Raw genomic sequence first — 25774 nt, forward strand, 5'->3', positions numbered from 1 at the left:
GCATTTTAACCCCCCTTTGTGTGGTATTTTTTAACAGCTTTACTGAGATATCATTTACATATCATAAAATTCACCCATATCAAGTATACAACTAAATGGTTTTATGTATTTGCAGGATTGTACAACCATGACAGCAGTGTAATTTTAGAACATTCTATCACCCCCAAAAGAAACTTCATGCCCGTCAGCAATCACTTTCCATTCCCACCTTCGGCTCTAGGCAAGCACAAATCTACTTTCTATCCCTAGGGAATTGCATATTCTACACATTCATATCAACGGAATCATACAATATGTGGTCTTTTGTGACTGGCTTCTTCCACTTAGCATAATGTTTTCAAGGTTCACCTATGTTACAGCATGTATCAGGACTTCATTTCTTTTTACAATATTCCATTGTGTAAGTAGATCACATTTTGTTCAGCCATTCATCCATTGGGGGACACTGGGGTGGTTGCCACTATTTGCCTATTATGAATAATGCTGCTATGAATATTCATATGTGGACATATATGCTACGTGAGGACATATATGTTTTCATTTTTCTTGGGTCACATGGGTGACTTTTCCAAAGTGGCTGTACCATTTTACATTTCCATCAGCAGTGGATGAGTTGTTCATACTAGTCACTTTCAACTTTTTAATTTCTCCTAAGATCAGCAGTGATGTTTGCGCTTTAATTCCTCACATAGTAACTTAAATCTTCTCTCCTTTTTTCTTGATCAGTGTAGATAAGGTTTATCAATTTTGTCGAAAATTTTTAAGAATCAACTTTTTATTTCATTGATTTTCTACAGTATTTCCATTCTCGATTTCATTTATTTCCACTGTAACCGTTATCATTTCCTTCTTTCTGTTTGAGTTTAGTTTGCCCTTCTTTCCTAGTTTCTTAAAGTAGAAAGTAAGTCTATTAATTTAAGCTCTTTTTGTGTATAGGCATTTGCAGCTGTCAGTTTTGCTCAAAACACTGCTTTTACCACATGCAGCACATTTTTGTGTCATGTTTTAATTTTGATTCATTTCAAAGGTTTTTTTTGTTTTTTACTTTAGGTTCTGAGGTACATGTGCAGGTCATGCAGGGTTGTTGCATTGGTGCATACATAACCAGGTGGCTTGCTGCCGCTATTCCCCCTTTGACTATATCTAGCATTTCTCCTTATGTTATCCCTCCCTTCCCCCCACTATCCATCGCCTAGCCCCTTCAATTGCCCCCAGTGTGATGCCTCTCTCCCTGAGTCCACGTGTTCTCATTGTTCGACACCCGCCTATGAGTGAGAACATGCGGTGTTTGGTTTTCTGTTCTTGTGTCAGTTTGCTGGAAATGATGATTTCCAGATTCATCCAAGTCCCTAGAAAGGACACGAACTCATCATTTTTTATGGCTGTGTAGTATTCCATGGTGTATTATGTGCCACATTTTCCTTGTCCAGTCTATCATTGATGGGCATTTGGGTTGGTTCCAGGTCTTTGCTATTGTACACGGGGCTGCAATGAACATACGTGTGCATGTGTCTTTATAGCAGAACAATTTATAGTTCTTTGGGTATATACCCAGTAATGGGATTGCTGGGTCAAATGGAATTTCTATTTCTAAGGCCTTGAGGAATCGCCACACTGTCTTCCACAATGGTTGAACTAATTTACACTCCCACCAACTGTGTAAGAGTGTTCCTATCTCTCCACATCCTCTCCAGCATCTGTTGTCTCCAGATTTTTTAATGTTCGCCATTGTAACTGGCATAAGATGGTATTTCAATGTGGTTTTGATTTGCATTTCTCTAATGACCAGTGATGATGAGCACTTTTCCTATGTTTGTTGGCCTCATATGTCTCCCTTTGAAAACTGTCTGTTCATATCCTTCGCCCACTTTTGAATGGGGTTGTTATTTTCTTGTAAATCTGTTTTAGTTCTTTGTAGATTCTGGATATTAGCCCTTTGTCAGATGGGTAGATGGCAAATGTTTTCCCATTCTGTTGGTTGCCGGTTTGCTCTAATGATGGTTTCTTTTGCTGTACAGAAGCTCTGAATTTTAATTAGATCCCATTTGTCTATCTTGGCTTTTGCTGCCATTGCTTTTGGTGTTTTAGTCATGAAGTTCTTGCCTCTGCCTATGTCCTGAATGGTTCTGCCTACATTTTTCTTCTAGGGTTTTTATGGTGTTAGGTTTTATGTTTAAATCTTTAATCCAACTGGAGTTAATTTTAGCGTAAGGTGACAGGAAGAGGTCCAGTTTCTGCTTTCTGCACATGGCTAGCCAGTTTTCCCAACACCATTTACTAAACATGGAGTCCTTTCCCCATCACTTGTTTTTGTCAGGTTTGTCAAAGATCAGTTGTAGATGTGTGGTGTTGCTTCTGAGGTCTTTGTTCTGTTCCATTGGTCTATGTCTCTGTTTTGGTACAGTACCATGCTGTTTTGATTACTGTAGTCTTGTAGTATAGTTTAAAGTCCAGCAGTGTAATGACTCTGGCTTTGTTCTTTTTGCTTACTTAGGATTGTCTTGGCTATGCGGGCTCTCTTGTGATTCCATATGAAGTTTAAAGTGGTTTTTTCCAGTTCTGTGAAGAAGGTCATTGGTAACTTGATGGGGATAGTGTTGAATCTATAAATTACTTTGGGCAGTATGGCCATTTTCACACTATTGATTCTTCCTAACCATGAGCATGGAATGTTTTTCCATCTGTTTTTGTCCTCTCTTATTTCTTTGAGCAGTGGTTTGTAGTTCTCCTCGAAGAGGTCCTTTACATCCTTTGTTAGTTGTATTCCCAGATATTTTATTCTCTTTGTAGCAATTGTGAATGGGAATTCACTCTTGATTTGGCTGTTTGTGTTACTGGTGTACAGAAATGCTTGTGATTTCTGCCCACTGATTTTGTATCCTGAGACTTTGCTGAAGTTGCTTATCAGTTTGAGAGGATTTGGGGCTTAGATGATGGGGTCTTCTAGATATACAATCATGTCATTTGCAAATAGAGACAGTTTGACTTCCTCCTTTCCTAAATGAATACCCTTTATTTCTTTTTCTTGCCTGATTTCTCTGGCTAGAACTTCAAATACTATATTGAATAGGAGTGGTAAGAGAGGGCATATTTGTCTAGTGCCTGATTTCAAAGGGAATTCTTCCAGCTTTTGCCCATTCAGTATATTGGCTGTAGCTTTGCCATAAATAGCTTTTATCATTTTATGATGAGTCCCATCGATACCTAGTTTATTGAGAGTTTTTAGCATGAAGGGCTGCTGAATTTTGTCAAAGGCCTTCTCTGCCTCTATTAAGGTAATCATGTGGTTTTTGTCTTTGGTTCCGTTTATGTGATGAATTACATTTATGGACTTGTGTATGTTGAACCAGTCTTGCATCCCCAGGATGAAGCCTACTTGATCGTGATGAATAAGCTTTTTGATGTGTTGTTGCATTCGGTTTGCCAGTATTTTATTGAAGATTTTTGCATCAATGTTCACCATGGATATTGGCCTTAAGTTTTCTCTTTTAGTCAAGTCTCTGCCTGGTTTTGGTATCAGAAGGATGTAGGTCCATAAAATGAGTTAGGGAGGATTCCCTCTTTTTATATTGTCTAATATAGTTCCAAAAGGAATGGAACCAGCTCCTCTTTATATGTCTGGTAGAATTCGACTGTGAACCCTTCTGGACCTGGACTTTTTTTGCTTGGTATGCTATTGACTGCTGCCTCAACTTCAGCCCTTGTTATTGGTCTATTCAGGGTTTCAACTTTCTCCTGGTTTAGTCTTGGTAGAGTACAAGTGTCCAGGAATTTATCCATTTCTTCCTGGTTTATGTGCATAGAGCTGTTTATAGTAATCTCTGATGGTAGTTTGTATTTCTGTGGGATCAGTGGTGATATCCCCTTTATCTTTTTTTATTGCATCTATTTGATTCTTCTCTCTTTTCTATTAGTCTGGCTAGCGGTCTATTTTGTTGATCTTTTAAAAAAAACAGCTCCTGGATTTATTGATTTTTTGAAGGGTTTTTTGTGTCTCTATCTCCTTCAGTTCAGCTCTGACCTTAGTTATTTCTTGTCTTCTGCTGGCTTTTGAGTTTTTTTTTTAACTTTCTCGTCTAGCTCTTTAAATTTTGATGATAGGATATCATTTTAGATCTTTCCTTGTTTCTCATGTGGGCATTTATTGCTATAAATTTCCCTCTCGACACTGCTTTAAATGTGTCCCAGAGATTCTGGTAAGTTGTATCTTCATTATGAATGGTTTTGAAGAACATCTTTTTTTTTTAATTGCATTTTAGGTTTTGGGGTACATGTATAGAATATGCAAGATAGTTGCATAGGTACACACATGGCAGTGTGTTTAGCTGCCTTCCTCCCCTTCACCCACATTTGGCATTTCTCCCCAGGCTATCCCTTCCCAGCTCCCTCCACCACTGTCCCTCCCCTATTCCCCCCAATAGACCCCAGTATGTAGTACTCCCTTCCCTGTGTCCATGTGTTCTCATTTTTCCTCACCCGCCTATGAGTGACAATATGCGGTGTTTCATTTTCTGTTCGTGTCAGTTTGCTGAGAATGATGTTCTCCAGATTCATCCATGTCCCTACAAACGAGACGAACTCATCATTTTTTTTTAATTGCATTTTAGGTTTTGGGGTACATGTGCAGAACATGCAAGATAGTAGCATAGGTACACACATGGCAGTGTGTTTTGCTTGCTTTCTCCCCTTCACCCACATTTGGCATTTCTCCCCAGGCTATCCCTCCCCACCTCCCCCTCCCACTGGCCCCCCAATAGACCCCAGTGTTTACTACTCCCCTCTGTGTCCATGTGTTCTCATTTTTCATCACCCGCCTATGAGTGAGAATATGCGGTGTTTCATTTTCTGTTCTTGTGTCAGTTTGCTGAGAATGATGTTCTCCAGATTCATCCATGTCCCTACAAACGACACGAACTCATCATTTCTGATTGCTGCATAATATTCCATGGTGTATATGTGCCACATTTTCCCCATCCAGTGTATCATCGATGGGCATTTGGGTTGATTCCAGGTCTTTGCTATTGTAAACAGTGCTGCAATGAACATTCGTGTGCATGTGTCCTTATAGTAGAACGATTTATAGTCCTTTGGATATATACCCAGTAATGGGATTGCTGGGTCAAATGGAATTTCTATTTCTAAGGCCTGGAGGAATTGCCACACTGTCTTCCACAGTGGTTGAACTAATTTACACTCCCACCAACAGTGTAAAAGTGTTCCTTTTTCTCCACATCCTCTCCAGCATCTGTTGTCTCCAGATTTTTTAATGATCGCCATTCTAACTGGCATGAGATGGTATCTCAATGTGGTTTTGATTTGAATCTCTCTGATGACCAGTGACGATGAGCATTTTTTCATATGATTGTTGGCCTCATATGTGTCTTCTTTCGTAAAGTGTCTGTTCATATCCTTTGCCCAATTTTGAATGCGCTTGTTTGTTTTTTTCCTGTAAATCTGTTTGAGTTATTTGTATATTCTGGATATCAGCCCTTTGTCAGATGGGTAAACTGCAAAAATTTTTTCCCATTCTGTTGGTTGCCGATTCACTCTAGTGACTGTTTCTTTTGCTGTGCAGAAGCTGTGGAGTTTCATTAGGTCCCATTTGTCTATTTTGGCTTTTGTTGCCAATGCTTTTGGTGTTTTGTTCATGAAGTCCATGCCTACTCCTATGTCCTGGATGGTTTTGCCTAGATTTCCTTCTAGGGTTTTTATGGTGCCAGGTCTTATGTTTAAGTCTTTAATCCATCTGGAGTTAATTTTAGTGTAAGGGGTCAGGAAGGGGTCCAGTTTCTGCTTTCTGCACATGGCTAGCCAGTTTTCCCAACACCATTTGTTAAACAGGGAATCCTTTCCCCATTGCTTGTTTTTGTCAGGTTTATCAAAGATTGTATAGTTGTATGTATGTTCTGTTGCCTCCGGTGCCTCTGTTTTGTTCCATTGGTCTATATCTCTGTTTTGGTACCAGTACCATGCTGTTTTGATTACTGTAGCCTTGTAGTATAGTTTCAAATCCAGTAGTGTGATGCCCCTCGCTGTGTTCTTTTTGCTTGGAATTGACTTGGCTATGCGGGCTCTCTTTGGTTCCATATGAAGTTCATGGTGGTTTTTTCCAGTTCTGTGAAGAAAGTCGATGGTAGCTTGATGGGGATAGCGTTGATTCTGTAAATTACTTTGGGCAGTATAGCCATTTTCACGATATTAATTCTTCCTAACCATGAACATGAAATGTTTCTCCATCTGTTTGTGTCCTCTCTAATTTCATTGAGCAGTGGTTTGTGGTTTTCCTTGAAGAGGTCTCTTACGTTCCTTGTGAGTTGTATTCCAAGGTATTTTATTCTTTTTGTAGCAATTGTGAATGGCAGTTCGTTCTTGATTTGGCTTTCTTTAAGTCTGTTATTGGTGTAGCGGAAGGCTTGTGATTTTTGCACATTGATTTTATATCCTGAGACTTTGCTGAAGTTGCTTATCAGTTTCAGGAGTTTTGGGGCTGAAGCGATGGGGTCTTCTAGGTATACTATCATGTCGTCTGCAAATAGAGACAGTTTGGCTTCCACCTTTCCTATTTGAATGCCCTTTATTTCTTTTTCTTGCCTGATTGCTCTGGCTAGAACTTCCAGTACTATATTGAATAGGAGTGGTGAAAGAGGGCATCCTTGTCTAGTGCCGGATTTCAAAGGGAACGCTTCCATTTTTTGCCCATTCAGTATGATATTGGCTGTTGGTTTGTCATAAATAGCTTTTATTACTTTGAGATATGTTCCATCGATACCGAGTTTATTGAGGGTTTGGAGCATAAAGGGCTGTTGAATTTTGTCAAATGCCTTCTCTGTGTCAATTGAGATAATCATGTGGTTTTTGTTTTTGGTTCTGTTTATGTGGTGAATTACGTTTATAGACTTGCGTATGTTGAACCAGCCTTGCATCCCCGGATGAATCCTACTTGATTATGATGAATAAGTTTTTTGATTTGCTGTTGCAATCGGCTTGCCAATATTTTATTGAAGATTTTTGCATCTATGTTCATCATGGATATTGGCCTGAAGTTTTCTTTCCTTGTTGGGTCTCTGCCGGGTTTTGGTATCAGGATGATATTGGTCTCATGAAATGATTTGGGAAGAATTCCCTCTTTTTAGATTATTTGGAATAGTTTCAGAAGGAATGGTACCAGATCCTCTTTGTGTGTCTGGTAGAATTTGGCTCTGAACCCATCTGGACCTGGGCTTTTTTTGTGTGGTAGGCTCTTAATTGCTGCCTCGACTTCTGACCTTGCTATTGGTCTATTCATAGTTTCAGCTTCCTCCTGGTTTAGGCTTGGGAGGACACAGGAGTCCAGGAATTTATCCATTTCTTCCAGGTTTACTAGTTTATGTGCATAGAGTTGTTTGTAATATTCTCTGATGATGGTTTGAATTTCTGTGGAGTCTGTGGTGATTTCCCCTTTATCATTTTTTATTGCATCTATTTGGTTGATGAACTCATCGTTTTTGATTGCTGCATAATATTCCATGGTGTATATGTGCCACATTTTCCCAATCCAGTCTATCATCAATGGGCATTTGGGTTGGTTCCAGGTCTTTGCTATTGTAAACAGTGCTGCAATGAACATTCATGTGCATGTGTCCTTATAGTAGAACGATTTATAGTCCTTTGGATATATGCCCAGTAATGGGATTGCTGGGTGAAATGGAATTTCTATTTCTAAGGCCTTGAGGAATCACCACACTGTCTTCCACAGTGGTTGAACTAATTTACACTCCCACCAACAGTGTAAAAGTGTTCCTTTTTCTCCACATCCTCTCCAGCATCTGTTGTCTCCAGATTTTTTAATGATCGCCATTCTAACTGGCGTGAGATGGTATCTCAATGTGGTTTTGATTTGCATCTCTCTGATGACCAGTGATGATGAGCATTTTTTCATGTTTGTTGGCCTCATGAACATCTTTATTTCTGCCTTCATTTAATTGTTTATCCAGTCGACCCTCAGAAGCAAGTTGTTCAGTTTCCAAGTGGTTGTGCGGATTCGAGCATGTTTCTTAATCCTGAGCTCTAATCTGATTGCACTGTAGTCTGTGATTTCCGTTCTTTTGCATTTGCTGAGGAGTAACTTGCTTCCAATTATGTGGTCAATTTTAGAGTAAGTGCAATGTGATGCTGAGAAAAATGTATATACTGTGGATTTGGGGTGTAGCATTCTGTATATGTCTATTAGGTCTGCTTGGTCCAGCTCTGTATTCAAGTCCTGATGTCCTTGTTAATTTTGTCTTGTTGATCTATCTAATATTGACAGTAGAGTGTTGAAGTCTCCCACTATTATTGTGTGGGAGTCTAAATCTCATTTTAGGTCATTGAGAACTTGCTTTATGTATCTGGGTGCTCCTGTGTTGGGTGCGTATATATTTAGGATAGTTAGCTCTTCTTGTTGGATTGATCATTTTACCATTATGTAATGCCCTTCTTTGTGTCTTTTGATCTTTGTTGGTTTGAAGTCGATTTTATCAGAGACTAGGATTGCAACCCCTGCTTTTTTTTTGTTCTCCATTTGCTTGGTAAATCTTCTTCCATCCCTTTGAGTCCATGTGTGTCTTTGTATGTGAGATGGGTTTCCTGAATACAGCACACCAATGGGTCTTGACTTTTTATGCAGTTTGCCAGTCTGTGTCTTTTGATTGGGGCATTTAGGCCATTTACATTTAATGTTAATATTGTTATGTGTGAATCTGATCCTGCCATTTTGTTACTGGATGGTTTTCTTGTCTATTAGTTGACTCATTTTCTTTATTGCATTTTTGGTCTTTGCCATTTGGTATGCTTTTGCAGTGGCTGGTACTTGTTCCTTTCCATGCTTAGTGTTTCTTTCAGGAGCTACTGTAGGGAAGGTCTGGTGGTGATAAAATCTCTGAGTAATTGCTTGTCTGTAAAGAATTTTATTTCTCCTTCACTTATAAAGCTTAGTTTGGCTGGATATGAGACTCTGGTTGAAAGTTCTTTTTTTAAGGATGTTGAATGTTGGCCCCACTCTGTTCTGGCTTGTAGGGTTTCTGCCGAGAGATCCGCTGTAAATCTGACTGGCTTCCCTCTGTGGGTGACCTGACCTTTCTCTCTGGCTGCCCTTAGCATTTTTTCCTTCATTTCAACCCTGGTGAATCTGACGATTATGTACCTTGGGGTTGCTCTTCTTGAGGAATATCTTTGTGGAGTTCTCTGTATTTCTTGGATTTGAATGTTGGACTGCCTTGTTAGGCTTGGGAAGTTCTCCTGGATAATATCCTGGAGCATGTTTTCCAGCTTGGATTCATTCTCCCCGTCATATTCAGCTATACTGATCAAGTGTAGATTAGGTCTTTCCACATAATCCCATATTTCTTGGAGGCTTTGTTCATTTCTTTTTACTCTTTTCTCTTGTCTTCCCTTCTCTTTTTATTTCATTGAGTTGATCTTCAATCTCTGATATCCTTTCTTCTGCTTGATGGATTTGGCTATTAAAACTTGTGTTTGCTTCACGTAGTTCTCGTGCTGTGTTTTTCAACTCCAACAAGTCATTTATGTTCTTCTCTAAGCTGGTTATTCTAGTTAGCATTTCGTCTAACCTTTTTTCAAGGTTTTTGGTTTATTTGCACTGACTTAGAATGTGTTCCTTTAACTCAGAAAAGTTTGTTATTATCCACCTTCTTAAGCCTGTTTCTGTCAATTCATCTCACTCTTTCTTGGTCATGTTGTGTTCCTGTGTTGTTGAGGAACTGTGATCCTTTGAAGGAGAAGAGGTGTTCAGGTCTTTGATGGTTTCATCTTTTTTGCACTGTTTTTTTCCCATCTTCATGGATTTACCTGGCTGCGATCTCAGGGAGCTGCTTGATGAGGTTGCTTGTCTGCCTGTTGAGGCCCTACTGGGTTTCTAGGGACTCTCATTTCAAAGTATTTTTAAATTTCCCTTGTGAATTCTTCTTTGGCCTATTGGTTATTTAAGAGTACACTACTTAATTTTTATGTATTTGTCAACTTCCCCAATTTCCTTCCATTGTTGATTGCTGATTTAATTCCATTGTGATTGGAGAATGTACTTTGTTTGATTTTAATCCTTTAAAATTTACTGAGACTTCTTTTACAGCTTAGCATGTGGTCCATCCTGGAGAAGGTTCCATGTGCATGTGACCACTAGTTGCTTCATGAAAACACCTTTTTATTGTTTTCCATAAATCTCTAATTTCTTCCCAATTCTCTGGGGTCTTACCAGCAGTTTACTACTTTTAATAGCAATTATTACTGTATTCAGTGAGTGACACCCTACCCCACTTCACTCTATTGACTCCCTATCACAAAACCTATTTTCTTTACTCATTTTTAATCTTCACAATTGCCTTGAGGGAATTAACAAGAGCACTTCTTTGTTTTACAAATGGGAAACTTGGAAACACAGGGAGAATCTGCAACTTGTCTAAAGTGCTGCAGAAGCTGTGAAAGTGCAGCAGGAGTGGTCTGGGGCCTCCCAACAGCCATCCTCCCTGTGACAAGGCTCCCTGCTGCCATTGAACCTATTCAGGTCTCCAGAGAAACACAAACACAACGACCAGGCTAGTCCTCCTCAAATGCTCTTTTTCATGCACAGGCACATGCAGGGGAAGCTTCTGGCTGTTCTCTCTTTCGCTTTCTGGTTGAAACAATGAGAGCAGCCCACCTGGCACTGCAGCTGGGCCCACTGTTGGCCTAATCATGGGTTAGGGAGGTGAGCTATGAAATGTCCTCATTGTTTGGGTACAACAGTCTTAAGGCTTTGGAAGCACAAAAAGCCAAGAGTCCAAAGACTAAGCTGAGGTTGCACGTGGCATCAGAGAGACCAGACTGTGATGACAGATCAGCAGATATAATTAGAAAAAAATGCCCCTTTTCCAGAGTTTACTGAAAGTGAATATAGCTGCTGTCCCCATACAATGCAACAAATGCAACCAGCACCAAATATCATCTACCGCTAATTAATTAGCATTTTTTTGAGACAGGGTCTCACTCTGTCACCCAGGCTAGAGTGCAGTGCTACAATTTCAGTTCACTGCAACCTCCACTTCCAAGTCCCAGACAATCCTCCCACCTCAGTCTCCCAAGTAGCTAGGACTACATAAATGCACCACCCATGCCTGGCTTATTTTTGTATTTTTTGTAGAGACTAGGTCTCTCCATGTTGCCCTGGCTGGTCTTGAACTCCTGGGCTTAAGGGATCCTCCAGCTTTGGTCTCCCAAAGTGTTGGGATTACAGGCATAAGTCATTGCACCTGGTCTAATTACCTTTCATTAATCTAGCAGCTCCCTACCCAGAAAAACCTCCCTTTGGAAAGGAGGCTCCCATGTGGGGCTTAGCCAAGGTCAGAGCCAAGGAGTGTCCTTTCCAATACCCTGGGCAGAGGCTCCATGTCCGCTTGCCTGGCATGTCAGTAAGTGGATCCCTCTGTAACTCTGTGATTCTAGGATTCTAAAAGGGCAGGCTATGAGGTTTTTCCTCACAACCCCACATGTGGATTTATTACTCGAATTCAAATGCCAGCCTGTTTCACTGGTAGGGAGAGAAGAACAAGGCTCTTCTTTATAAATGTTCAGTGCTCTAATGGTATCAAGAAAAGCTAAAACTTCTGTCTTTCAATCAAAGCAAGTAGAGAAAGCAATGAGACTATGTTGACTATGCAGAGACTGTCATGATAAAAAACCACCTCTGGAACTGCAGGTTCCATCGTGATCCAAGTCCCAGGTAGACCTGAACACCCTGGCCTCACCAGTTGCTAGGTTGGACCACCCTCAGCCTGCTTTTCATGCCAAAGCCCAGACTAGGGCTTCCTCTCATGTGTCTAAGCCTCATTCTTAGACATAAGGACCCAAGAAATTATCAGAGGCAAAATTCCCTTTCAGCTGGTCAGTTGAAAAACTACCAAAAGGACTGGCTTTCAAGTTTCAGATTCAGAGAATGTTCTCCTAGCATCATCTAACTTATGTTTTTTGATATCACAGGCTTAAGAAGCCTCGTCAGTCATTTCTCTAAGTGCCAGCACCACCATCTCCACTCACTCACTCAAACATTCCCCATGAGAGGTAGAAGCTGAAGATTATCTTGGAGAATGCTTACAAAGCTCCTTGTCCTGTCTCTAAAAGCCCGACATATCCCAAAGTGGAGTCTTAACTAGTAGTATTCAGCAACATGTGGTTCCGTGATGAAAGATAAGCAGGTCTCCTTACCATATGCCATCTGAGCGCCTGTACTATGCTAATGTGCTTGTCAATCTCTAAGATTGTGTTAGTGCTGCAGCTGTAGTTGAAATTTGACCAGAGAGGCAAGTTTCTCTCTCCCCTTGTCTGTCTGTCTCTCCCTCATCGCTCTTTTGTGGAATATTCAGAAGGGCTATAATTCCATACAACATACACTGGGAAATGCCAGGCTGGTTTCTATCTGAGTCTGTCACACTTGGTGCAAGGTCTCCCCACTAGCAGACAGAAATATACAATAGCACCCACTTTTACAACATGCCTCATACAAACTTGGGCACACTAAGATCCAACTCAGCCCTTGTGAAAATAAGCACCACATACAATGTGACTGAACCTAAAGCTATTTTTAGAGCCTAGTGTATTGTGTGGAGCTTGCACGGTTCCAGCATTCTATACTGTGTGAATTATAAACTCCTCTGCGGCATGAGCAAACTTCAGTGGTCACCGGTTGCATGGACTCTGACTTTTACAAAGGTACTTAAGGATTCATGCCAGCAATGAAAAACAAAACAAAACAAAAGAAGTCAGACCTATACATGCCTTATGCTCTATGCAGAGAATATGGAACTCTGAGTGCATTATTACCATAGAAGCAAAGTCCTAAATGGTGATTAAGGTCCTAGACTGACCCACAATGCAGCTAAAATAAGACATATCTGCAATATTACCAACAACTAAAAACTGAAAGATAATGAGATTAAATAAAAGACATTTTTATTCATCAAAAATAGTTATGCTCACTGACGTACTAAGTGGGGCAGTCTGTGCCCAAACAAGAAGGGGCTGCCTGTAGAGAATTCACAAACAATAAGGAAACAATAATGAAGCCCACAAAGTTAGCTGGCTTTTTACTTTCACCACTTGCTGACAATAGAAAACAATATCAGTAACAAAATATTGCTCCTTTGAGGAAAAAAGGGTTCAAACAAGAAATGATGAAGTAATTAAGGGTACTTGCAGCTATGAAGGAGGAGACTTTGGCATACCCATGGTGATTTCAGTATGATTCTTTATTTTGTCCAAATTAATATCTATACCTAGAGTCATGCCTATGGGAGTCCTTTTTTTTCTTAAATGCTCATTAACCATAATCTTGGTCCATAGGGGTATCACAGATAGAACAAGGATCGGGACACAGATTCTATGAGTTCAACGAGCAATTCTTAGGCAAAAAAAGCAAAGGGGCTAAAAACAATCCATAAATAAGGTGAGATGCCATGGGTCTGGGATGGAATTGCACAAATAGTGAACACTGAATCAGAAGAATCAAAGGCATCCTCCATCAAGATTCTCCCTAGGAGAAAGAAAAGGTGGGCAGAAGAAGGAGCTTCCTAGGAGAGCCACCAGGTGGAGCCACCACCACAAACCCACTTCATGGCTGGTTCTCTGGGTAGACTTGGGTAGACACCAGCAGTTGTATGGTGGGAATCAAAACCCATGACTAACCCATGGGAAACTCATTACTCTGCTAATGCCTTGAAATCAGAACACAAAGAGGCAGAAGATAAAATATAACAGAAAAAAACATTCTAAAAACCAATTTTATCAATGACCCACACATAATTGCAACATGATCGCAATACCCTTGTATGTAGTTCTTACTATGCATTTCACCACCCCTCACTCTAGGCTCAACAGGCTCAGAAAATAATATGAACAAGGGCAATACACACTCTAACATCAATTGCTGGTGCTAACAATGTGGTGTCCCAATAAAACTTGTCAGAAATGCAGCCAGGGATCACTTAGTTTAAAAGATGTCTTTAAAGGCTCTTGACTCTCAAGCTTTTGAGAATGAAGGCCCACTGGAAAATAAAACTATAGATGCATATACAGATACATTCACACAGATGTATATATTATTGAATGACTATATATCATATCCAACCCCATTCACTGTCACATCGCCAGATTTTCATCTCCCCTGGGAAAGACCAGTTATTCTACCTGTCCATAAACACCAGCTCCTTAAGTAAAATCAATAGGCAATACTGAAACTCGAAGAAAAGTCTGACCCATATTGCCACATTATCAGATTACCAGTTAACTGGAGAGAATTCACATTTGTTTCTCCAATAGAAAACTTGAAAGAAACAAAGTCTCATCTCTACAAAATCACCCCCAGATCTCACATTCACCTTAAAAAACAAACCACTGGCAAACCCAAGAGGTTGACATTTTCTTTATTAAGGACATACTTTTTCCATCCTTTGTTTACAGTTTCCTTTTTGCCAGAGAGCTCACAGCCTATCAAGATCCACACCACCGCCTCAGAGACATGAGGAGCATTCCAGGCCCGCACACTAAAAGCTGGAAAAAATGTTTCCCCTTCAGGGTAAGGGGAAAAGGAAAGGCTGTCACTTAGACCTATTTAGGGATTGGAATGACTAGTGCTGAAACTATGAGGAGAAGAAAGGTAAACATTAAGCAAACTTCTGACAGCTACAGGCAGCAGACCAAAATGGAGAGAGAGCCCTTCCGTGTGGCAAACATGAGGCCCATGTTAATGTGGAAGAACCTCTGCACTAACTTTTAAAGCAACATTGTGTCACCAGAGGAAGAGCAGCCGTTGATTCCTCTGTTAAGGAAAACTTTTGAATGGAACCTGTCTGAAGGATAAAACACACCAGAAATGAACCCACACAGCAATGTTCTACAGTCAGTCATATCCACGTATCAATTCAGAGAGCAACCCTCCCCCATCTTAACTTGAATCTCATTAGACAGATGGTCTCACCTCGTAGCATCAGAGCTAGACCTGTTACAAATAACATCTTTTAAACAGTCAGATATTTCAGCATTAATCTCTGGAAGGGGCAGTAAAATGCAAATGCATAACAAACCTTTAATAAAGATGGTAAAAGCAGTTTATCTTTGGGAGGCAGATGCCAAAATAGCAGAGCGACTTAAAAAGATGACTATAAAATACATTTTATATCAGGAGAGCATAATAATAATAATAGCAAAAAATAATAAATGTGCAAAATACAATAGAGACTTACCAAACACTGAATTCATGATAAACTGGAAATAGAAACAAGGACATATAAAGCCAACCAGAAACCCATGGAGTGGCTTCACATTCAGAATGACAGAGGTAAATACAAGACACATCCCCACCTTGCCATCCAAATGACATAAGAAAGTGCAGCACTTTCTCAACATTATCCCAAGGGATACAACAGACTGAAGTTACTTGCAGACAGGACTGGCTGGTGTTTTTCCAGTCTTTATCTGCCCCAGTACCACACACAAGGCCAGGCGCATAGCAGGCACACACTAAACATGTGCTATTGAATGTTCATGGGTGTCTACCAAAAGTGAGGAAGGAACAATGTCCAAAATTCCTGGCAACAGGAGAGGTTCAGAGAGAGGTAGAGATACATCTTCTTCATGTGCTCTGTTAACAATGCAAAGGAGAACCCTGAAATGGAATCTGGTCCTCACAGGGGCCAGCAGGCTATTGATGACAGCCTGGATACTTAACTGATCACATGGATAAAGTTAGCCAGGAAATCCTTCTAAGGATCAAATAATTTTTTTTTGTTTTGAGACAGGGTCTCATTCTGGCACCCAGGCTGGAGTGCAGTGGCATTATCACAGCTCACTGCAGCCTTGACCTCCCGGGGCTTAAGTGATTCTCCTACCTCAGCCTCCTGAGTAGCTAAGACTACAGGAACATGCCATTATACCCATCTAATTGTTTCCGTTTTTTTTTTTAGAGATGGGGTCTTGCTATGTTGCCCAGGCTGATCTTAAGCTCCTGGGCTCAAGCAATCCTCCCACTTGAGCCTTCCAGAGTTCTGGTATTAAAGACATCAGCCACTGTGCCCAGCTTTTTATCTCATTTTTAATTCAAGTAGATAAGAGTCTATATTCAAATGGACAAAAATCCACTGTTGATTTTCAAGAACCTATTTAGGATATTTGCTATTAACTGTTTGAACTTCTGTTTTATTCCATTTTTCTTCTAAATTCAAAATATGAATGCTTTTTTTGTTGTTGAGACAGAGTTTCACTCTTGTCGCCCAGGCTGGAGTGCAATGGTACAATCTTGGCATTTGAATGCTTTTTAAAAAAATGTCTCTATATATCAACATTCCAATTTAGGAGGGCCCATCATTCTCTTTTATGGGTTTAATGATAGAAGAAACAAAAGAATAAATTTTTTCTTAGAAGAAAACAGACAACTCTCTTCTGTCTGGTTCATCAAGAGAATGACATTTGGCTCCAAGGAAAGTTTTCACATTTTCTGGCTGTAACTTATCAATATACTGGTGTCTGAGATAACTTCAGGACATACAACATCCATGCTGCAAGTTTAAATGAAAAATGACTTCTTGGCTGGGCGTGGTGGCTCATACCTGTAATCCTAGCACTTTGAGAGGCCGAGATGGGTGGATCACCTGATGTCAGGAGTTCGAGATCAGCCTGGCCAATATGGTAAAACTCCATCTTTAGTAAAAATACAAAAAAAAATTAGCCAGGTGCCCTGCTGGGCACCTGTAATACCAGCTGCTCAGGAAGCTGAGGCATGAAAATCACCTGAACCCAGGAAGCAGAGGTTGCATTGAGCCGAGATCATGCCACTTCACTCTCAGCCTGGGCAGTAGAGCCAAACTCTGCCTCAAAAAAAAAAAAAAAAAAAAAAGAAAAGAAAAGAAAAGAAAAAGAAAGAAGGAAAAATAACTTCTTATTTCTCAGGAAAAGCTTGTTTTAAACAGGAAGTTCTTTCACTGTAACTCAGGTAAGGACCATAGAAATGGCCAGAGGTGGGCACAGACACAATTGCCCCTGAGGTTCCAATGCCAAAATGTATAGCTGATGGCTGCCAAGTCAGGTGGGAGGACCTACTTTCTCAAAATTCCAGTTACATCACCTTCTCAAATGAAAAGCCAGCCAGGGCCAGGTGAGATGGCTCAAGCCTATAATCCCAGCACTTTGGGAGGCCGAGGTGGGTGGATCACGAGGTCAAGAGATTGAGACTATCCTGGTCAATATGGTGAAACCCTGTCTCTACTAAAATAAAATACAAAAATTAGCTGGGCATGGTGGCATGCGCCTGTAGTCCCAGCTACTTGGGAGGCTTAGGCAGGAGAATTGCTTGAACCCAGGAGGCGGAGGTTGCGGTGAGCCGAGATTGCGCCATTGCACTCCAGCCTGGGTAACAAGAGCAAAACTCCATCTCAGAAAAAAAAGACAAGCCAGCCAGGCACGGTGGCTTATACCTGTAATCCCAGCACTCTGGGAGGCTGAGGCAGGAGGCTTGCTTGAGCACAGGAGTTCAAGACCAGCCTGGCAACATGGCAAAACCCCAGCTCTACAAAAAATCAGTATATTAGCCAGGTGTGGTGGCTCATGCCTTGTAGTCCCAGCTACTCAGGAGGCTAAGGTGGGAGGATCACCTGAGCCCAGGGAGGTCGAGGCTGCAGTGAGCCATGATCGTGCCACTGCACTCCAGCCTGGGTGCCAGAGTGATACCCTGTTTCAAAAAAAAAAGAAAAGAAAGCCCATGGAGTCATTCCAGTACCTCCCTAAATCAACTCTGCAGACATTTATAAAGGTTAAAACTGAAAACTGAAACTGATCAGTCCCCAAACTAAGGTTTCCATAGCCCTGGCCTTTTCTCAAGACTATGAATAGCTTCCTTTAAACCCAAGATGGCTTTTGACCTTATGCAGGTGTCTGGGGAGGGTGAGCTCATCCCACAATGTAAGGGACTACTATCTGTTTGCAGCTGCTGCAAAGTGAGGCATGTTACAAGATGCAAAAACAGCTGAACACAATTAGGCAAACTTCTTCAGCTAGACCTATCTCAAGTTCAGGACCCAATGAAGTGGTTCAATTTCAGACTCATGACAGAAATAGACTTAAATATTTCATTATTAAACCAATTTCAAGCGTGTATCAAATGATGAGGTCCATATAAAGAAAACAGTCATCTCGTCTTTGATCAAGTTGAAGGAAGAGAACTTGTGTTCATTCTATTAAATTCTTACAGGGTCCAAGGCTGAATCACAAGGTGGACTCATATCCTCTAAGAACCCATGTTAGGGAATCAAAGCAGGCTGTTAATAAACCCTGAAAGCAACTTCCTTCCCTAATAGCCATAGCAACAGTAATAGACCAAAACATTGGGAAGGTTGCTGGAGACAAAGCTTGATGATGGAAACAAAGGAGGAGGGTGCCCCTTCAGTCATTTACAATAAGTCATAAAACTTGAAAAATTAGTTGGACGGAAGTACTTACAAGTAACTAGAATCATCCCAAAGATTTAGCCTCTGATCCTTGTTTTAAGGGGGGAAAAAGTGTTTTTTTCATTGATTTGGGGTGGGGAAAAATGTAGCTTTTGAGCTCAGTACAATGAACTATTTATCTGGCCTGACAAGGCTAATCAAGCTACCCCCGCTGTTTATTATAAGGGGTAGTAGAATACTGGTAGTCTTGATGGGTAGGGGAGGGTCAGAGGCAGCCCAGGGCCTGGTACACAATGCTTCCCTTCAGCTGGAAATTTATGTTAGGCCCAGGTGACCCAGGAGGTCAGGGTGAAGCTTCGGACAGAATGAAGGCGATTTGTTTTGGGCTTCGTATTTACAGAATGCCTCCATGTACTCAGGTCCCCACAACCACCAGCAGATTCCGTGTATAAAATGCCTCGGAGTGAAAGGTTGGCCATAACCAGGCTGCAGGCCCAAGGCAGAAGGCTTTCAAAAAGGAATGTAAGGTAGTAAGCCATCCCTTTGCATTCCAATTTTTGGTGAATGAAAAATTCCATGGGGGAACTCAGAGGCCAGATTTTACTTGTGAAGAGACAGTCATCTGAAAAATTCTATCCACCATTGATTTAAAGTTCTCAGGTAATTTTACTGAACTCATCCAAATAATTACCTCAATTCCTTACCTTAATTAATTCTTTCTCTTGTTAAATTAATTAATTATTTTAAATCTCTTATTGACTTGACAAAAACCAGGGCTGGCCAAAGAGTCCTTGCTGCTGGTCAACGTGTGTGCAACTGCTATGCTTACGGACCCAAGAGGCAGCTGGAGGAATGGGAGGGCTCCTTCTCATTGGTTTGGAAGTGCAGAAAGAAGACACACCAAACTCTAGCTCACCAAATCCAATGAATGCAGGTCTCAGTAGCTTTAGAGCTTATTTGCAAGAATGCAGGAGGCACTTTGGGGCAAGACTGTAGTTTTACAGCAAAGGGCACTTAATTCTTAAAATGGGAAATCCCCTGCTTGGGTAGGATGAATTTAAGAAAACAAGAAAAGAAAGAAAATCCTATAGTTGCTAACCAATGTGAGCCTCTAGCCAATATTTGATCTGAATAATTCAAAAAGGGAAGTGTAACCCAGGGCAGCTGGAGGCAGCAGAGGAAGAGACAGGAAGGAAGAGAGGCACAAAGCTATGATCAATGGGCAGTTTACTGGACAAATTCTTATCCTGTCTAAATTTTATGAAAGATTAGCTGTTCTTCCTCCCCATGGTTATGCAAACTTGCCTTCTGTTTTTCTGGTTAATGGAACCCTTTGCTAATCTAGTTCCTGTGCCACTTTCGAACAGCTCTCTATTCCTCTTTAAGGAAGTAATAAGCTCACTAAAAGCTGGCAGCCGAGCACTAACCTACAGGCATGCTCAGCATGTGCCCTGGCTGGTCCAAGATCAGGAAAAACTGAGGGACCCTAGTATGCCCACAATATAAAATCTCTGCAGTCCTGTATTCTCTCTCACATTTTTTCAAACAATTATCACCAAGAGGGGATGGGAGAGAAAACAAAACCACAACAAGCTGAAACCTGAAAATCTGCCTTGAGGTCTCAAAAGAGAGAAAACAAGATTTCTAAAGGTCTCTTGGTCAGATGGATGTGTTAGCTGTATCTTTGCATGTTCTGCCTCATAAACTCAGGGAGGCAGGGTCTGCACTAGGGAGCCTAGCAGTTAGCTAGAGAAAGAACTTGATATGGTTTGCCTTAAATTAAAAGGAGAGTGTGGTTTGACACATTGCTCATGCCTGCACCATAGCATTCTCTAAATTCACCTTTCATCCATAAAAATAGATATGAAAATGAAAGCTAAAGACCTAGAAAAATAATCATTTACAAATGTAGTCCACTTTCCCATTGTGAAAAAAATTATTAGTTCCCTACATTACAGTGACTATATACATATAGTAACTTGCTAAGTAAGCATGTGTGTGTATCCAAAATGTATACCAAAAGACAAAAAGACAAACTCTATTCAATTTTTCAGCAATATAAAATTTGACACAGTTCACCAGAAGTTTCCAGTTTTTGTTTGTGTGCAGGGAGGGGAACTCTTTTTCCTTTCCCATACCTCTCTTATTGGTTCTTAAAATCGTCTCAGAAGACAGCAAAGAGTTTCCACTGGGCACTTCATGCATGGGCTTTTCTGGAGCTTTATTGGCGAGAGGGTCTTTCTTCATCTCTTTCTTTATTTCCTGTGAGGACAGATAAAAGGAAAACAAGACTATAGCTTGAAACTTTAGAATGCCTCTTGGACTATCTTAAGTTTCATCTTTCTGGAAATGAACTATAGCAATGCCAACTTAACATGATGCTTTAAAAACAGGATTTTCTATATTTTTGTAGTTTTCTTACATTTATTGGAGACGCACCTGGTCTTATAAAATGGAATGAGGCCCAGTATGGTGAGGCAACCTTATATAACTATGGCCATTCCATGTGACTATAAACACAATGAGTGAAACATAAAAGCCACCGTACAGCTCTAAGTGACAGTCTGTTCTTGTTAAACAATGACAAGCTTTGGCCAAGCAGACTCACCCCCTTAAAAAGCATTCTGATTTGTCTTCTTCTCAACAGAGATTTAGAGAAGCATATTCCCAAATTACCATTGTGCTCACAAGTATACTAAACCTAAAAGAAGATGATTCTAATGCATTTACAGTCATCAAGTTCCTCTGGTATTTCAACTCTTGACAAAGAAAAAAATAAGGATGGTTTATCACTCTAGATCGGGGTCAGCAAATGAAAGCTCACCACTCACTTTTGTAAAGAAAGTTTCATTAGAACACAAATACACTCGCGCATTTAAGTATTTTATATGGCTGCTTTGATGCTACACCAGCAGAATTGAGTAGTTGCAACAGAGATCAAAGTCTAAAATATCTGGCCCTTTACAGAAAAAGTTCACTGACCCCTGCTCTAGGTAGACTCTTAATCAAAGCTCCATTAAGATCTAAATTTCTAAAATGTGATGGCTGATATAATTATTTCAAATTACTTTAATAATTTACATAATTGTTTTCAAAAGCATTAATAGCCCAAGATAATAGTGACTCACAAAGCATAGGTCTGTATACAGGAATTCCTCCAAAAGGAGTAAAGAGTTTCTAGGCTTGTCTGAACCCATAATCACAGTAACTTGAGGAAAAGTGAAAGCTTAGGGGCTGACCCAAAGCATGGCTGAATGGCAGGAAGAGCTCAAAGATGAGGGATGTGTTCCTTAGCAAGAGCCCATGAGGTAAGAAATGGAGACTGCCTTCCCGCTGGAAGGAAGAGAGATGCTAAATTAGGTAGGGGGCCATGATTAGGCCCAAGCAGAGGGCAGAGGCAGAAAGTAAGCAACAAAATTTGTCAAAACAATGCGACTGCCTGCAGCTTCCTGCATACTCAAGAGTGTGTTAGTTACCATATCCAATTCCCCTATTGCTGGCTCTGTTCACAGCAGCCTCACCCTCCTTTCCTTCCTCACCAGGGCCCCACCGGAAACCAACAACTGGTGCTGGCGCTTTGCTAGGTTGAGCATTTCAGCTGGCATCCCAGAGGCCTAACTAGGCGAAGCTCAGCCCCAGGTCAATACCGGTACCTCTGCACCCCACACAAAGCTGTGTATGCTCGCGTGTATATACACGAACACCTACCTCAGCAGCCCCAGCACCTGCTAGAGCAGCAGTTGGGGGGGTTCCTATAGCCTCACAGGCAGATGGCCTCAGGGGACAATCTGCAAACATTGCCTGCCTGAGCTACATGACAGGATGCTATCTTGGTGATGGCTGCCAGCCTGCCATGGCTCTGGAAGTAAAGACAACAAGCCACCAGGTAGGCTCATTTTCCCACGGGGTGCTTCTTTAGGGGAAGAACAGTTGCTCAAACCTCATTTTCCATCGCAGCATGGGTATGAACGTGCACGTGCAAATTCCCCACCTTGCCGCAATGTAATGCAGAAACACAACAGAGCACAACACTCAACTTTGCCAAGGAGTAATTCAGAGAAAGTCAGTGAGTTAGGTGTCTCATAGTCACTCATAGTGAGGTGGTCATGGGTAACGGCATCTCTCCACTTTAGGGTTCTCAAACAGACTTTGGAGGCCTCTATTCTCAAGTTCAGATGTCTTACAGGTGAGCTCTGATGTGGAAAGACAGAAGGTATAGGGAAGGAGGGGGATTTTTGTGCGTTAGCATGAGTGTGTACTTCAGGCCTTGGGAGCTGGCAAGAGGGAGGGAAGGAAGGAGAACAAAATCTTTGGAAGGTGTTTCTTGTACCTGGGGATACTGCTCTGAATCTCCATAGTCCTCCACTGTGAACTGAGGAGGGGAGGGGTGTGCTGGGGAATAAATCTTGTATGGGAACAGTCTTGAAGATTTAAAAAAAAAATACACTAAGTAGTGAGTGTCTACTTAGCACTCACTGCTAATGGCATGCAGGCAGGGAAGAGTGAGAGAATTGGCATCAACATTGTGAGGCTGGAGTGGTCCATGGAAAAAGCCTCAGAAGCCATGGTTCCTAAGAAGGCTCACCCCTACTCCCCATTGCTTCAGAGCAGCACATGGGGAACAGCTGACTGGGAAGGACTGGTCTGATTGAGAGCAGGTGCTGAAGGACTAAGAAACTGGCACCAGGAAAGAGGCTGGCCCATAAATCCCAGACTCCATTGTCCCCCCCTCCCCGCTGTGATTGTTTACATTTGCCAGATAGAGAAGCCGAAAGATCAGTGAATTGCTTAAGTTGCTTCTGAGGTGGAAGCAGGGAGGAGACAAAACTTAAAATATGTCTTGCATGTTTTTCAGAGAAACCAATTGGAAACGTGGCTGTGGCAGTTAATTCTATAGGCTCCGCACCTGGATAACACACAGGCTCAGTGCAGCCCCACCCAAAGCCAACACCTTCTCTCCAACCTGCCCCTTCTCCCAGGAAAGGGCAGCCTGTCTTGTTTGGTACCCCATCATCCACCACTTATCCAGGCGAGAAAACTCAGTATTAGCCCTCTATCTAAGCAGTCACCCAGTATGGCTGCATCTGCTTTCTCAATCTCTCTGTTTCTTTCTCATCCTCCTGTAATATCTTAAAAACATAAAGGGGAAAAAATATAAATGCCAAGCAAATGACCTGAATAGACATTTCTCCAAAGAAAACATACAAGTGGCTAATGAGCACGTGACAAGACGTTCAACATCGTTAGTCATTAGGGAAATGCAAATGAAAACCACAATGAAATACCCTTTTGTACCTACTAAAATGGCTAGAATTTTAAAAGATAGAAAACAAGTGTTGATGAGGATGTGGAGAAAATGAAATCTTTGTATATTGCTAATGGGAATGTAAAATAATGCAGCTCCTGTGGAAAACAGTATGGCAGCTCCTCGGAAAGTTACATCCAGAATTATCATACGATCCAGTAATTCTAATTCTAGGCATATATTCAAAAGAATTGAAAGCAGGGACTCCAACAGAATTGAAAGCTTTGCCCTGAAGGCAAACTTGTATGCCAGTGTTTACTACAGCCTTATACATAATAGCCAAAGATGGAAATAAACCAATTGTCCATTAAGAGACGAATGGACAAAAAAGATGTGGTATAATCCACAAAATGGAATATTATACAGCCTAGAAAAGGAATAAAGTTCTCTTACATGCTACAACATGGATGAACCTAGAAAACATTATGCTAAGTGAAATAAACCAGACACAAAGGGGCAAACATTGTATGAGTCCATTTACATGAACTATCTAGAATGTGCAAATTCATAGAGATAGAAAGTAGATTAGAGGTTACCTGAAAGATTAGGGGAGGCAGAATGAGGAGTTATTGTTTGATAGTTAAAGGGTTCTCTTTGGAGTAGTGAAAATGTTTTGGACATAGATAGTCCTGATGGTTGCACAACATTCTAACGTAACTAATGCTACTGACGGTACACTTAAAATAACTAAAATGGCAAATTTTATGTTACATATATTACCACAACAAAAGAAATAGAAAACCCCCACATGAATAGCAGCTAACATTTGAGTGCTTACCATGTGACAAACCCTGCTCTAAGAGCTTCATCTGGACTGCAACTTTTAATCTGCACTACAGCCCTATTCAGACACACACGCCAAGACCCAGGGGGCTAAGGAAACTTGCTCAAGGTCAAACAAGTAGGAGCCAGAATTTGAACCCAACCTGTCTAGCTTCAGAGCTCATTTTTTTTTAAGACAGTCTCACTCTGTTGCCCAGGCTGGAGTGCAGTGGCGTGATCTCAGTTCACTGCAACCTCTGCCTCCCAGGTTCAAGCAATTGTCATGTCTCAGCCTCCTGAGAGGCTGGGATTACAGGCACATGCCACCTCATCTGGCTATTTTTTTTTTTTTTCAGTAGAGACAGGGTTTTGTGATATTGGCCAGGCTGCTCTCAAACTCCTGACCTCAAGTGATCCACTCACCTTGGCCTCCCAAAATGCTGAAATTATAGGGGAGAGCTCATCTCTTAACCACTCTTTCCCAGAGTCCTGCCTGGATTATAATCATCGCCTTCCTGCCTCCAAACTCACCCCTCCCAGTTCACCCTCTGCACTGCCATAATGGACACTCAAATGTCTGTTCTTGTCAGTCCCTAAAGAAATCTCCAGTTACTTCCCAAAGACCACAGGACAAGCTTTCATTCAAACACTTTTCAAATTGAACAGCAAACCACAAGTCCCTGTGTACCTGCTTCTAGCTAAAAATATCTGACACACATGCTGACCCCACAGTACCAATTACCATGCAAATATAAGTTGGGGAGGGGTGTTGCACTGCTTGGACAACACCTTATGTTTACAGAATCCTGATGTCATGGACTCCTATCCATAGGCTCTAAAAATAGGTGATGATGCTAGCAATGATACAACTGTACACTGGCAAAGGCTTATAAATTAAAGTGATTTAGCAGCTATTATTTTCACTTGCTGTTAACAACAACAACACTGTCAGGAAAAAAAAAACACCTGATTTTGCCAGACATATATTTTTATACATAAGAATAATGAGACCCAGTCAGAAAAGATGCAAGACCAGATGAGGGCCACAAAGCTAGCAAGGGGCAGAGCTGGCCACGAGACCAAACTCTGAGCCTTCTAGGCAAAGCTCTCCTGCTACATCTCACCTCCTAAGAAGAATCAGTGGCATGACTATAGGCGGGAGACTCAAAACCACTCAGCCTGTGGCTCCAGTGGAAACCGCAGCTTCCCACCACAATTAAGTAATATAAGAGATCACCTTACCTATAAAGTCCAAGACTATTGAGGC

At 41.2% G+C, this 25774-nt stretch overlaps 1 protein-coding gene across 16 annotated transcripts in view; it reads right to left on the reverse strand.

Moving 5' to 3' along the window:
* Nucleotides 1-25774, reverse strand: part of SH3KBP1 (SH3 domain containing kinase binding protein 1) — a 385481-nt gene that overhangs the window by 216539 nt on the left and 143168 nt on the right. For all 16 annotated transcript variants that reach the window (XM_078364233.1, XM_054251116.2, XM_078364234.1 and 13 more), the window contains one exon: nt 20579-20702. In XM_078364233.1, coding sequence (XP_078220359.1) covers nt 20579-20687 — 109 coding nt within the window. In that variant the 5' untranslated portion in view covers nt 20688-20702. The remainder of the gene's footprint in view (nt 1-20578; nt 20703-25774) is intronic.

The sequence above is a fragment of the Callithrix jacchus genome, chromosome X, assembly GCF_049354715.1.
Source record: "Callithrix jacchus isolate 240 chromosome X, calJac240_pri, whole genome shotgun sequence".
Classification (NCBI taxonomy): Eukaryota; Metazoa; Chordata; class Mammalia; order Primates; family Cebidae; genus Callithrix; species Callithrix jacchus.